At 33.0% G+C, this 14855-nt stretch overlaps 2 protein-coding genes across 2 annotated transcripts; one reads left to right on the top strand and one right to left on the bottom strand.

Moving 5' to 3' along the window:
- The first annotated feature begins 455 nt into the window (after positions 1 to 455).
- LOC105133265 (UDP-N-acetylglucosamine diphosphorylase 1-like) lies at positions 456 to 6898 on the top strand. Its single transcript, XM_011037181.1, has 15 exons — positions 456 to 767; positions 855 to 909; positions 1002 to 1153; positions 2321 to 2360; positions 2981 to 3073; positions 3148 to 3260; positions 3355 to 3429; positions 3639 to 3678; positions 3781 to 3863; positions 3952 to 4029; positions 4287 to 4430; positions 5009 to 5076; positions 5545 to 5659; positions 5743 to 5899; positions 6584 to 6898. The coding sequence occupies exons 1-15, from the start codon at positions 618 to 620 to the stop codon at positions 6679 to 6681; spliced, it is 1461 nt and encodes a 486-aa protein (XP_011035483.1). The 5' UTR covers positions 456 to 617; the 3' UTR covers positions 6682 to 6898.
- Positions 6899 to 7629: 731 nt separating this feature from the next.
- URED (urease accessory protein D) lies at positions 7630 to 10852 on the bottom strand. The gene is made up of 8 exons (XM_011037180.1): positions 10572 to 10852; positions 10403 to 10468; positions 10189 to 10263; positions 10001 to 10045; positions 9423 to 9656; positions 8534 to 8616; positions 8280 to 8445; positions 7630 to 8085 (listed from the first exon to the last, which is right to left on the bottom strand). Exons 1-8 carry the CDS (start codon positions 10695 to 10697, stop codon positions 7972 to 7974), a joined length of 909 nt encoding a protein of 302 aa, XP_011035482.1. The 5' UTR covers positions 10698 to 10852; the 3' UTR covers positions 7630 to 7971.
- Between the last annotated feature and the right edge of the window lie 4003 nt (positions 10853 to 14855).

The raw sequence follows: 14855 nt of genomic DNA, 5'->3' as shown, positions 1-14855 counted from the left end.
TTAAATGGTTAAAAATCAGGTGAGGCCTGGCTTTTTTCTTAAATATTTTTTCATAAACCTTAAAAATACAAAAATTAATTTGTGAAGATGTCGTCTCAGATTTATTTTTTTAACAACCTATATTTATATGAAAATTTTTTAAATTTTTGTATGTGGACTATATATATATATAACCTCCATTCACATATATTATTATTTTATTTTATAGAATAACTTTATATATAAATTATAAACTATATGCATATAAAATATTTTTAATTGTTTTACGTGAGGTATTAGAAATTCAAATATTTTTTTTAATTTTTTAGGATAATCAGGTCAAGCGGTTTGACTCCTGACTCAGCCTTTTGGCCGGTAATACCAAATTTAATAACTATTATTAGGAGAAATAACCTGGGTTAATACCGTAATTAAAAATGGATGGAATCGGTAGTTGCTTAGAGAGGACGCGCAAAGAAACAAACAGACTTAGTTGCTACTACTGTTCCACTCACTCACTATCTTCGTTTCTCTCTCTATAAGCGTTTTAACCAGCAAACCGAATCACAGAGCCACAGTGAGAGAGAGAGATCTAGAGAGAGATAATTTCCTGACAGATTTAGAGAGAGAAACTGGAAATGAGGGAACCAATTGAAACTAACAACGGATCTCCTCCACCTCCACAAGCGTTGCTCGAGAGGCTTAAAGATTATGGCCAGGAAGACGCTTTTGCCCTCTGGGACGAGCTCTCTACTGAAGAGCGAGAACTTCTCTTCAAGGACATCGAGGTCAATTCACCCCTTCTATCTCACTCTATTAGATCTTCCCTCTCTTTTTTCTCGCAATGTTAATTGAATTTGGATTGTTAATTGCAGAGCTTAGATCTTCCAAGGTTGGATCGGATAATTCGATGTTCGCTTCGATCTCAAGGTCTCCCTCTCTAATCGTGTTGAAACTAATTGATATGAATGTGTAGTTCATAACGTATGATTTACTGTCTCGTTTCGTTGATTAATTTACAGGGCTACCGGTGGTCGCAATTGAGCCGGTGCCGGAGAATACCGTGTCGACGGTAGAGGAGAGAACAATAGAAGAAAGAGAGAGATGGTGGAAGATGGGATTGAAGGCAATCTCTGATGGCAAGCTGGCTGTTTTGCTGTTATCTGGTGGCCAGGTACTATTTGTCTTTTGTTTTTTTTGTTTTTTCCTTTAGTAATTAGCGCTGAATTGTTAATTTTCCTTTTCCGTTTATTCTTTTCTTTTTGGTGAATTCTATACTTTTGAATATTGAAAAGTGGTTGTTGTTTGTTGCTTGATGAAATACATACCTACATCTCTTTTATTAATTTATCCATCACACTTTAAAAGCATAATTATGGCATGATGTGTACTTTTTGGGATGATTTCCACACGAAGACAATTTGATGATTGGGGGAGTGTGTGTTCAATTAATGATGTAAAAGTAGGAACCAATGAGTGAGCAACCAGTCACTGTTTACTTTATCAAACACTGTTAATTGAATGAATGTTACATTAGGTTTGCCTGTCTTTCTTTCTCTCTCTCTCTTTCTTTTGGGTGGTATAATGCTGCTTTTATCGATGGAAGCCCACTTTTGACAGTTTGCTTATGGATATGTTTAGATAATAATTTGTAAAGCAAGGGCTGTGATTTGTTCCGTAGGATTAATTATTACATATCTAAAAGATGCTTTAATGCACACTTTTTTCATTAGAATATACTGTATTGTATATCTATTTTATATACTTACAGAAGATTTGTAGGCAGATGTGCCTTATTTTTAAATCATATGTACTGGGATCAATTATTGAAGGAGAAAATTATTGAGCATCATTAGATATGGATGGGAGCATGCTGACATGCCAATTATCTTGAGATAGAACAATGTGCGAATTTAGACATATATCATCCGGTTCCATACCAGTAAAATTTCGTCGGAAACTAGTGGAACAATTACAGTGATGTGAATCAATTATATATATATATATATATATATATATTATCTGTTATTGCATTGGGGCCATTTATTTGTGGACCAGCAGCATCTAACTTTTGGGGGACTACAACAGAGGAAGTTTTAACTGCCTCCTTTCATCCCATGATTTATACTAGAACTCTTTACCATGTTGAATTACAAAAAATATCCGGGATTGATGTATTTTATGCTGGGATTGTTGCAGATAACACATTCTTGCTTGTGGTTGCATTGATCTTTGTGTTCCGTGTTGTTACTCCTTTGTACTTTTTTTATCACCTGTTGCATCATTTCTAGTGTGAGCTTGACATATTTTTTGGTGTGTTTTTCATAACTGAAATATCCAGGGGACAAGGCTTGGAAGTTCAGATCCAAAAGGATGTTTCAGTGAGTAATTGCCATTTTCTGCAATTGTAGTTTCTTTGCTAATCCTGTCTTGTTTAGTTAGCATGTTAGCTAGCAATTGGACAAATGTACACATGCTCACATGCAAATGCACTTAGTAAATGTCTGAGAGAAAATGAAGTGCATTTAAATATTGTTACTCATTTATTATGTACAATTGTTGAAGCAGAAGAAGATTTAGTGTCCGAGTTGGTTATAAGATAAAAAATGAGTAAAGAACGGCTTGGATAGGTGATTCTGCAACTCAATAATTATAAATTTGATTCTGGAGCATTAGGTTGTAATTTTCCTGACTCTGCAAGTCTGTAAGTTTTCTAAAAAAAAAAAAAATCAAATGCATTAAAGAAATAACTACAATCATTTTCTTGAATTAAAGAAATAACTATAATCATTTTCTTGAATTCCTCCTTTTTGCTATATGTACCTAGATTACTTTAAAGTTAACTCCTCTCTACTGTAAAAAGTATGTTAGGATCCCTATCTGATATATATACTAGTTAGATATATCTGAAACTGAGAGCTTTAGTGATTTGAATATGAAATATATGTCAAAATTTTAGGTAACTGTTTTTGTTATCACACTTAATATATTTTCTTTTCAGATATTGGACTTCCATCTGGCAAGTCCCTTTTTCAACTTCAAGCTGAGAGAATTTTGTGCGTCCAAAGACTAGCAGCTCAAGCTTCAAGTGAAGGTAAGGTTTTATTCTTAAAGCTCTGAATGGCAAGTGTTATTTGACATGCTATCCCTAAAATTTATCACGTGCAGGTTCTGGTAGTTCAGTTTCAATACATTGGTACATAATGACCAGCCCGTTCACTGATGAAGCCACACAAATTTTTTTCGAAAATCACAAGTACTTTGGCCTTGAAGCTAATCAGGTATGGAAGCTTCATCTCATCAACTATCTAAAAGTACTCGTCAGTTATTTCTTATACTTTTTTGCTTAATTTGAAAGACATTTCGTGGATGCAGGTTACCTTCTTCCAGCAAGGCACCATACCTTGTGTTTCCAAGGATGGTAGATTTATCATGGAGACTCCATTCAAAGTATGGTCTCTCTTTGTAAATGAGCTTAATTAGTCTTTAAAGATTTTGTTTATCCAGTATAGGTTATACGGTCCCCTGGATTTTTCCTGTCATTTTGATGACTTCTATTTGCCCTAAAATAATGATTTTATCTTCCCATGTCTTTGAAGGGTCTAAATTTATATCTTACTTCAACTTTCAATTGCATGATCTTGATTTTCTAAAATCAGGTAGCTAAAGCTCCTGATGGGAATGGAGGAGTATATTCAGGTATCCTTCCAAAATTGAGGGCAACATGCTGGAGACTCCCCCCCGCTTTCACATTATGACATTGCTGCTTATTGCTTTGGTTTTATCCTAATTTCTCTGCAGCACTGAAATATTCAAAATTATTAGAAGATATGGCCTCAAGAGGGATCAAGTATGTGGACTGCTATGGAGTTGACAATGCACTGGTGATTTTTTTTTTTTCAGTGCTTCAATTCTATGAACTTTTATAAATTTTCATAATTAAAGAAATAGTGATTAGGGTATTGAAAGCAGGTTCGTGTAGCTGATCCAGCTTTTCTGGGATATTTCATTGATAAAGGTGTAGCGGCTGCTGCAAAAGTTGTCCGTAAGGTAGTAATCTTTATCTATATTTGGATTCATTTAAGATCATTAATAAAAATATAAGCTGCTACTGCAAGAGTTTGGCTCCACAAGCCAACATAGGTCATAAGAATGAAAGACATAAACTGTGGTTAAATATTAATCTAGAAAAGTTAGAAGCTAATCTTCTGTGGATATTTTTGATCAAATGTTGAATTTGGTCTTTTTTTAGTACAACAGAAATTCTCAAAATTAGTGCAGCTTAATAACTATAAGCTAGATTACAGGCATACCCCCAAGAAAAGGTTGGTGTTTTTGTAAGGCGTGGTAAAGGTGGACCTCTCACTGTGGTTGAATACAGTGAGCTGGATCAGTCACTTGCTTCTGCAATCAACCAACAAACTGGACGACTTCGCTTTTGTTGGAGTAATGTATAGTCTATTTGTATCTTCTTCTTTTAATCTCTTATGTTTGCATAATTCTTATTATTGCACTTCCAGATGAAAAATTCAAATCATTTATTGCTAGAAATTCATTAGTTTCTTGGGCTCAATAACTTTTGATGTTAGACATGAGATTACAATTTCAGCCTTTATTTTCTTCAGTTTTTTTCTATTTAATTGGTTTTAATTTCACCATTTTTAACAAACTTCAATTATAGTTGCATTAGACTTCTATCAATGATTTTTGGAGTTATGTGAACTGGTGTTCCTGTGCTTTAGAAGCTCATAATGTCTTAGTTAGATACACTAGGCGAGACTTGTCGTGTATTTACTTTGAAAATTGCAGTGTCATAGACTTCTGTTAAGGTGAACTATTGAATGTAGTTCCAAAAAGGCTGAGAGAGGAGAGAGAGCAGGAATGAAGTTCTATTCTTGTGCATCAAACTATGTGCTTTCTTGTTATCACATTCTTCCATTCTTTTGCATCAAACTATGTGCTATCTTGTTATCACATTCTCCGAATGTTGTCTTCCTGAAGCTGAACTATTGTGGCTTTTGGTTTTCAGGTGTGCTTGCACATGTTTACTTTGGATTTTCTAAATCAAGTGGCAAATGGCCTCGAGAAAGACAGCATGTTAGTCACTCTTGATTAAATAAAGTTTAACTATTACTATCTAATATATCTATTCTTTCCTGCAATTTAGTTACATGTTTTGGGCTGAACACCACTCCTCTAGCATGATTTTGTTGATTAATGCTCATTTTGGGACCACATAATAGCAAGCGGGTCCACGTGGTTTGCATCTGCAGTTCATATTTGCTGTATCATTGACGTACTTTCTAATTTCTATGTATATTTTGTCCAAAATGGAAATTGTTTCAGCTCCTTTGCGGTGATATTATATCCTACCTACACCTGTTTGGTCAATGCATGCAATCTATATGCTGTATATGATTTTTCATGTTAGAATAATACATTTGATGATGATGCTGCAGAACTGAGGTCTAGGTTTCCAATTGAACTTTGCTTTAAAATTTTGAAATAATACCTATTTATTAATTAGTTTGAGGATTTTAATGTGCACATGCATTGTGAATACAGTTACCATCTAGCTGAGAAAAAAATTCCTTCTATTCATGGTGGTACAATGGGATTGAAACTAGAGCAATTCATATTTGATGCATTCCCATATGCTCCTTCAACTGCTCTTTTTGAGGTGATTTTATTTACAACTCTTGCTTCATCAACCCTTGTTCCTTTTTCTCTCTACACTTTAAAATTGCTATAACCAAAGTGCAGGTACCACGGGAAGAAGAGTTTGCACCTGTAAAAAATGCCAATGGGTCAAATTTTGACACCCCCGAGAGTGCTCGGCTGCTTGTGCTTCGACTACATACTCGCTGGGTAGTTGCTGCAGGCGGCTTTGTAACACATTCAGTGCCTTTATATGCAACTGGTAATTTATGCTTTATTTTGCTTGCTTAATCATAGTAATATCATGGAAAATAAGTGAATGCCTATAATAAACCAATAGGAATATAATAGAGGAAAAGGGAAAGAAGGGAGAGGGGTGGTACTTTAGGAGTTTAAACTGAACTTGTTTGTTATTCTGGATAGATCATAGAAGACCCGTAGATCACTTATTTTTTTAGTGGTAATGGCGGCTAACCAGGAACAAAGGCTCCGACTAGCTTGGTATTATCTTCTTTTGTTTGCGCTAGAGACAAGATTGATTCCTGCTCAATCATTTGGGTTTCCTCTGTTTTTTTGCCAGTAGCAGAGGGGCTTTTATCTAAGAGAAAGGGAGACCTCTCCCATTACGTATCCTAATCATTGCCTAGTAAAAGATGGATTGTGAATTTAAGTATGCCTTTTCAATTTAATAATTTAAAGTTTAGACTCATGCCAAGTTGTCCACCTTGTACGGGTTCATTAAGTCTGCTCTGTAGCATTTAGCTCAAGATTGGTCCTGCCCTGTGTAAGTTGTGCTTTGTAGTTTTGAGAACTAAGATCAGCGGGATAAGTGGGAAAGAGCTGTGGTTTGAGAGGTTATGACTTGGTTTAAATCACAGTTCTAGCTTCTAAGAAGCATTCCCAAAGTATAATTAATTGTCAATTTCTCTGCCTACTTGGTGTACAGGTGTGGAGGTATCACCACTTTGCTCTTACGCTGGAGAAAATCTAGAAGCCATATGCCGGGGAAGAACATTTCATGCACCTTGTGAGATTACATTCTAGTTGAATTTAATCCAAGTATTCTTAATTTGTGCGGCTCCCTTTGGAATGAGGTTATGCATCCCATGCATGTGTTATGATAGATTAGCGTGAGAGATAAAGTTGTGCGAGTTTCCAGGTTTTGTTATATCATTTGGGCATTATTATGTCATTAATTTGTTACATCATTGGAATGGTGCAATTTTATTTATGTATATCATCCACATCATTGTCTGAGCAATGGTTTTTTTTGTGTGAGCAATGATCCCTTTTGAAGTTTGACCACTGGTTATTACCTGTATCTGCCAGCATATATCGAGCTTTTCGTTATATACTGTTGTTCTGTTTTTCACGGCCAAAATAATGGATGCTTTGATGCCTGCAGCTTCTGTGCCCCTTCCCCGTCAATTAAAAAACGTAGACATCAGAGAAATTAAGCATTCCCCTCTTTTTTTAATTCTAATATAGAATAGAGTCGCCTGCAGGCCACGGCAGCCTGGAATCAAGGTCAGAGCAAGCATGCATAACAGCAATTGATAAGGCACTCATCTACTCAGGGCCAATCCTGCCTAACTCTCAGGATTGAAGAAATTCTACCCGCATTTTACGCAGCCTAGATCTAGAGAGTACAGGGTGCATCTTATACCGGAGTTGCTCCCTGCTAGCATCACAAAATGACTTGGAATATGAAGCAGAGCAGGCCAGGTTCTAAAAGAGAGAGGGACCTTCGAGCTCTACCACTGCTTCTGCCGAAAACCTCATGAGCGGACACCAATCATAGTTTCTTTAGATTCTGTCAAGCTCCAAATGAAATTCTGAACATGAGATTACTAGAATGCCTTGTGCAATTAGACCATCGGTCTCAACAACAGATTCTTGTTAGGACAGCAGTTCCATGGACCGACTTTTTTCTCCCATACATGCAACCCAACATGGATGTTAGACATCAAAAAAAATTTCAAAGAAAGATGATTCTCTCTCCAAGCAGCCAGAAGGCTTGCAAAAAACCAGGGTTTGCAAGTCCATCCACGAGTTTATATAGTATACAGAATAAGCAGAGATTGGACCTAAGAATCACTTGATTAAGAAGAAAATTGCCTTGAACATTTATTAACACAAGTCATCTGACATGTTACGTGGTATGCACTTCTTATCTGAGGAAACATGTCCTAGAAAAGGCTATGCTTGAAGGAATCTATGAATTATCGCTTTGAAGGAAGCTACAGATAGCATCATGGCTGAAAGAAATGATTCCATGCATTAGTGACGAAGCTGCAATAACAATTTGCACGGAGCAAAGGATTGCCAGGCATTTCAATGATAGGGCAACACCCCAATCAGAGGCTCCATGCCAACCAATTGATGCTGTAAGAATTTGTATACAGATTCAGTTGTCATGGCAGCTACTCTAACAATAACACCTATTCCCTACAGCAACAGAAAACCCGAGGCTAGTTTGTTACATTCATATCTACAGGGCATAACAAGCAACGGTAAAGATCAGCAAGCTAGTTCAGAAGGTCAATTTGCAGCACTCTTTCAATGTCAAAGAGAATGAGACAAGAATGACTGTTATATCACCATATCAATTGCATCATGGCAGAAAGAAAAAAATAACATACCTTTGGACCAAAGACACTGCAAGATGCAATAAATGATGGTTTGGTGAAATGCCTAGAATTTGATTGTGCGCAGCCACTTAAGCCAGTGAAAGGAACGTGCAATTGCTCAGACATCATCCTTTTCACATTTTCTTGAACTTCACTTTGAATATGCTTCAGCTTTGGCCTACAAGAAAGAAATAACTAGGTCACAAACCATCAGCTCATCAATCACCAAACTACAGACATGTTACACCACATCATGAAGTATCTACCCCAAGAGTATGATCATTGCAATAACTTGGTAGTCCCTCATGCGTTCAGTGATAGGAGAAATGCTTTGTTGCTCCAACAATACCTGTAATAGAATGGCAAACCATTTCAAGCAATAACTCACATGATTGAGTATGAAATGTGACCACAACAAAGGTGAAAAATGATACCAAAAACTAATGAATGGAGGATATCTTTTGAATTATGCTAAACAACAAGACAATTCCTGCTATTTGTTGGAAGAACTGGAGAAAAAAAGTAGAAAAACAAAAAAACATACAACAAAAGAAAAGAAGGAAAAGACAATCACAAAGTTAGAATGTAGGCTTCTCTCAAATGAATGTGAAAGGATAGGTCCAACAAAATATGCATACAAAAAGATCATATAGACTATGGAAAAGAAATGAAGTGCATTACTATCAAGCATCAAAAGTGTTTGAGAATAATACAAATTATATCTTGTGATTTCATCTAATAACTTACGTTTTTAAATGAGATGATATCAGAATCTTGTTGACCAAAAGATCACAAGTTTAAATTTCATCACCCCTATTCTCTCTCCTAATTGAAATTAATTAATAGAACTAGGTAGTGTGGGCAAATCATATTTTGAAGCTCACCTAACAACTTAAGCTATTAGGTGAGATGGTTTTTTGACAAAAAAAAAATAAATTGGTAAGGAAGAAAGCTAAAAGAAATAAACTAACTAATAAAATATGACACATTAAAAATTTGGAGCAGCCTTGCACATTTAAAGTAAAACAGAAATAAAGTGACCATGCAAAAAGATAAATATTGGGAAAAAAACAATAGCATCTAAAAAAACAGTATTTCTATTGATGAACAAGGACAATCCCAATGTGTACTATAGTGATGCAGAAAGAACATTACAGTATCTAGAAATAAGGGCTGATTATCATCCAAGAATATGTTGTTGGTGCTCTTATAGAGATCAAAATCCCATTTCTCTCCGCTTTCATGACGCCCACTGGTAAACCAATCAACAATTACCAAATTGGAGTCCAGAAGCACTCTGAAAACTTGTTTTTGAGAGTATCTTGCAGTTGAAAAACAGGTCACTGGATCTGGAAGGATAGCCAAAAGAGCATCGCTGCCAACTGTTACCTACTGCATGGCATGAAATAGCCACTATCACTTGAAAAGACCATCAATATAAATAAATAGTGGAGTTTCTTATGAACTTTCTCGCTTGACTCAACAAACATTTCTTGTGCTTAGATTAAAAAAAAATTACTAACTTGCGGCCAATTTATTAGACGAACAACTAGAGGTTCAAAAGAAAAATAATTATTCAAGTGAAAAAAACACAGTATAATCAACAAAGCATCGCTGAGAGCATAATGTGAATATCATAAGATTTTCTATTGGATGTTGTAATTACCAGAAGCTTTGAAGATAACAATGCATCTTGGTCAAGATAATTAATTCAGCTTTTGAAAGATCGTTACCTCCAGGAATTGTGCAGAACATTTGGATCCCACAGACTTGTAGACCTATTATTCAAAAAAGTTCAAAAGGAATAAACATTAATGTATTGGATTAAGCAAAATTTTGAGATACAATATCAAGGATTAAAAGAAAAGTCACATTTATCAATAGCAAAAAAACCCTAAGGAAATCAATAAAATCAATTAACCTTAGTGGAAGCTTGAGTTGTGAAGACAGTGGTGCATCCATCTCCAATTTCAAATCCACATGATATAGAGTCCCCCTGCACCCAAAAGGGAGTACATAAATTAACAAATTAAAATGCCAAAAAAACATATATATATATATCGAAAACAGGATAAGGGCAACAGCAATAATCAAGCAAAGATCGAAGAAGAAGAGATGGAGGAGCATTAGCATACAGAGACGATGCCACCGCCATAAGTGAGGGAGTAAATCCAAACGGAATCAGTTTTACAAGGACCCGCCTATCAAGAAAAGCAATAACATTCAGGAGGATAGTCTTAGATTGCTGCCATGATCATGACAAATAAGAGTAGCAAACGAGAAGAGAGGAGGTTAGCAGGTTACCTTAGAGGGAACGATGAATTTGAGAGGATACTTAGAGAAGCATCTTGTCACTGTTGATTTCCCTCCTACCATTTCCACCACTACCTTCCCTGTTCTTTCCATCTCTCTCTCTCTCTCTCTCTGCATAAACTCAGCGCTTCACTCAGTCTAAGTAACAAGTCCGGGTCACGACTCACGAGTGGGCGTCAGTCGCTTCTTCTTCCTTTTTTTTTTTTTTTTTTTCATTTTTTTGACAAAATTAAATCTCTTGATAGAAATTTGGAGAAATGGCTAAGCTTATAAGATTAATATTCTATCTATTTTTATATCTTTACTTGACACAATTAACAAAGAAATTAAAATAAAATGAACATTCACGGTAGAAAGTACGTTGTCGTAGTTTGTTTCAACTTCTAGTTTTTTTTTTTTTACTCGTTTCTTAACTAATACGCTTATTTTTTTTCCTCTTATTTTTATCTAAAACTTACTAGAGATTTCTCTTATTAATTTTTTTATTTTTCTATTTTTCTGTCTATTTTATACTAACCCAACTCTCATATTTCACACACACACACACACACACACACACACACAACATATATATACAAGTTTTAACACTTTAGGTCACGTATTAATATTTATATATTTTATAATAATAATTAAATAAAAATTAACTAATACTATGCTTAGTTTAGATTAAATTTATATAGGTTTATATGAACATCATCAACAAGTATAAAGAATTAAATAAAAAAATCAATAAGTTCAAATTACAAAGTAAGGAAAGACTTAGAGCTTGTTTGACAGTGTGATTGCGGTTGTTTTTTAGATAACTTTTTCGTGCTGAAATATACGCTAATAATTTTTTTTAAAAAAAAATTATTTTTGACATTAGTTGTTGCGGTAGCTTTTTAAATAACTTTTCGTGCCGAAATGCATGCCAATAATATTTTTTTTATTTTTTAAAAATTATTTTTGATATCAACACATCAAAATGATCAAAAACATATTAAATTTTAGCCAAAAAAAATTGAATTTTTTGAGAACGTGGTTTGCATTGCGTTCCCAAATGGTGCTTTAGTTTTTAAGAATTCATTTTAGTGCTTATTATGTAAATCTTTATATCTTACTAGATAACATAAATTAAAATAAATTCACACATTTCATATTGCATGCATTATAAGATTGATATACATATAATCAATTCAAGATTTATCATACTTAAAACTATTTAAACTAGATTTTAAGTTGAACTGGTCGATTGGTTGGTCATGTCAAGTGAATCGATCAACCACTTATTTATCAAGGATGAACACATGAAAATATGTAAGAACACGCCGATCGATCTGAACTGGTTAACCATTTTAATAATGACTATTTTTTTTTTGCTAGAATATATCTTTTTGAAGAATTAAAAACATAATTTGAATATTATAAACAAGCTATTTTAAGAGCAAAAACAACTTCAAATAATTAATATTAAATCATACTTATATTTATGCATTAAAACCTTCATCGTTTTGCACAAAAGTATAAATTCTCACATTCATTATACTTAAATATCTTTATATATTCTAAGTGTTATTGAGTGAACTATAGAGATATAAGTTTTAATTATATTATTTACTCTTTAAAAGAGTATTGTTACATTTCAAACAATTATAATCCTTTAAAAGTTTAAGTGAAAAACTCTTTATCAGTAGTGATATACTTTATCAAAGTGAAAAATCTTGAAAAAAATATTTATTCAAGTGGTGAAAAGAGTTTGGTGAGAATTTATTAAAGATATTGTAGTATTTAGTTTGGATTAGTAAAAAATATAATACTCAAGATTAATTTGATGCTTCAGGTGTAGGTGTAGGCTTATTGAATCATGTTAAAAACCAAGTTTGCAATTTATATCCCTATATTTTTTATTTTAAGTACTTTAATTGTATTGTTTATGTTTAATTGAGTTAATTATAATATTTAATATTATTAGTGAAAAATCTAATTCACCCTTGTAGGTGTTATTGTTGCTTTAATCATAGAGAACAGTTGATACTAGAGCGTAGTTTTCATTTATATAAGTTTGCTTAGACTTTGAATATAATGACAACCACTAGTTTTAATGTTCAAATTGAAGGATTGTCAACTTTTAGGTCACATTTATTTAATGGTAATGACTATATCTATTGGAAAGTTAGGATTATTTTATATATTCAATTTATTGATTATGATTTATAACTATCTATTGAAAATGAACCCCACAACCTACTAAAATTAAAAAGGATATAACAGTTCCTAAAGTTATAAGTGATTATATCAATGGTGATAAAAAAAATTATTTGAAGATGCTAAAATTATAAATACTTTATATTATACATTGAGTAGAGGTGAATTCAATAGGATCACATCATACATGAATACTAGAGATTTATAACATACATTAAAAATAACACATAAAATAAAATAACGAATCGGTAAAGGAATAAAAAATTGACATGTTAGTGCATCAATGTAAGTTATTTAAAATACTTTCAAATGAATCCATAATTAATATGTTTACTAAAATGACAATTATTACTAATAATTTAGATGATCTTGGTAGGACTTATACTGATTTTAATATCATGAGAAAAATTCCTAAGTCTTTGCTAAAGACTTAAGAAGCAAAGGTAATAGCAATCTGAAAAGCTAAGGACCTCATCAAACTTTCATTGAAAGAACTCATCATATCACTTATAACTCATGAAATCACCATAAAAAAAAAAAGAACTAAAAGAGAAGCCAAAGAAGAATTTAACATTTAAAATCATGCATCATATTGATAGTGATAATGATGATAAAGTGGAGAAGGACATTGCATTTATAATAAGACAATTCTAAAATTTTCTAAGAAAGAATTAAGGGAACAAAAAGTTCTTAAACTTTAAAAATAATGAAAATAAAAAAAATATATATATAATAAGGAAGCATTTAGATGCTATAAGTGCAACAAGACAGGACATATAAAGGTTGATTACCCTCTCCTTCAAAATTAAAAGAAGAACCTCTATAACAAATGAGCAATAAAAGCAATGCCTCGTACTCTAGCTCAAGTGATGTGAAGAGCATGAAAAGCATGCATTGTAGTTGATGGTTGCAATAAGATGAACCAACTTGAAGAGAAAAACAAGGCTTTGAAGGAAAAGGTTAATAAGTTGAACATTACCTAGTTAAATTCACTTAAGATTCTAAGTTCTTAGAAATCATATTTGATAGTTAAAGATGTGTTCTTATAAAAAAAAGGTTTAGGCTATCAACTAAAAAAAATAAAAAATATTTAAAAAATTACTTTATTAAAGCGAAACATGTAATTATTGTAGAAGCATAAGTCACTTGATTTATGTATATCATATGAAAAAAAAACAAGGTTAGTAATATGACTTGGGCTCCAAAAAAAAACCACCACTAATCACAAAAGACCTATAAAGGTATAGGTACTAAAAATCTCATCTTGAATTTGTGTATAGGAATAAAAGGAATATAGAAAGTGGTTCTTAGATAGTGCTTGCTCAAAATACATGATCAAAGATGATTCATTATGTTCTTAAGCATTACCAAGATCAATTGTGGAAAATTTATCTTTGAAGACAACATAAAAGGAAAGATCATTGAAGTTAATGGTACTAGAGATAAGTCATTTTTCTCCATAAAAAAATATTTCTTGTAAATAGTCTAAAATATAATTTGTTAAGTATTAGTTAATCATATGATAATAACTATAAAATTATGTTTGAGCATATATGTTGCTTAATCCTTAAAAATGATAAAGTTGTTTTTGTTAGTAATAAAAAAAGAAATGTTTATAAGATTAAAATTGTTGTGTGCACGAGGAGTGAATATAATCAAACTCTTAACCAAGAGGAGATTTGTTAGTACCAAAACTCAAGATGCCAATGGATTTCTTTTGAGGATAGGAACACTTCATTTTTCTCATACGAAGACTCTGATTAGGAGAAAAAAAAAGATTAGGGCTCTAAAAAATGAGACTAATCTATGGGTATGAGATGAGGTCACCTTGTAAGATATAGTGTTGCAATTTCACCAGGAACTATTTATATAGAAGGATGAAGTAGTTTAGTGAGATAACTCATAAAGTGATTTTTCTAAAGCATATTTAATTCAATTAGATATTTTATTGGAGCTAGTAACAGATAAGGAGATCAATAAGACCTTGTTTGATATGAAATCTTTTAAGGCTCCAAGTTCGGATGGATATCAACCTTAAAAATAAGTCTCAATGATATATGGTTGGGCCGATAAAGTGTAAGTTTATCAAGG

The sequence above is a fragment of the Populus euphratica genome, unplaced genomic scaffold (assembly GCF_000495115.2).
Source record: "Populus euphratica unplaced genomic scaffold, PopEup_1.0 scaffold110.1, whole genome shotgun sequence".
NCBI classification, from domain to species: Eukaryota; Viridiplantae; Streptophyta; class Magnoliopsida; order Malpighiales; family Salicaceae; genus Populus; species Populus euphratica.
Note: the sequence above shows the minus strand (reverse complement) of the source record. Positions and strands in the feature narration are given on the sequence as shown.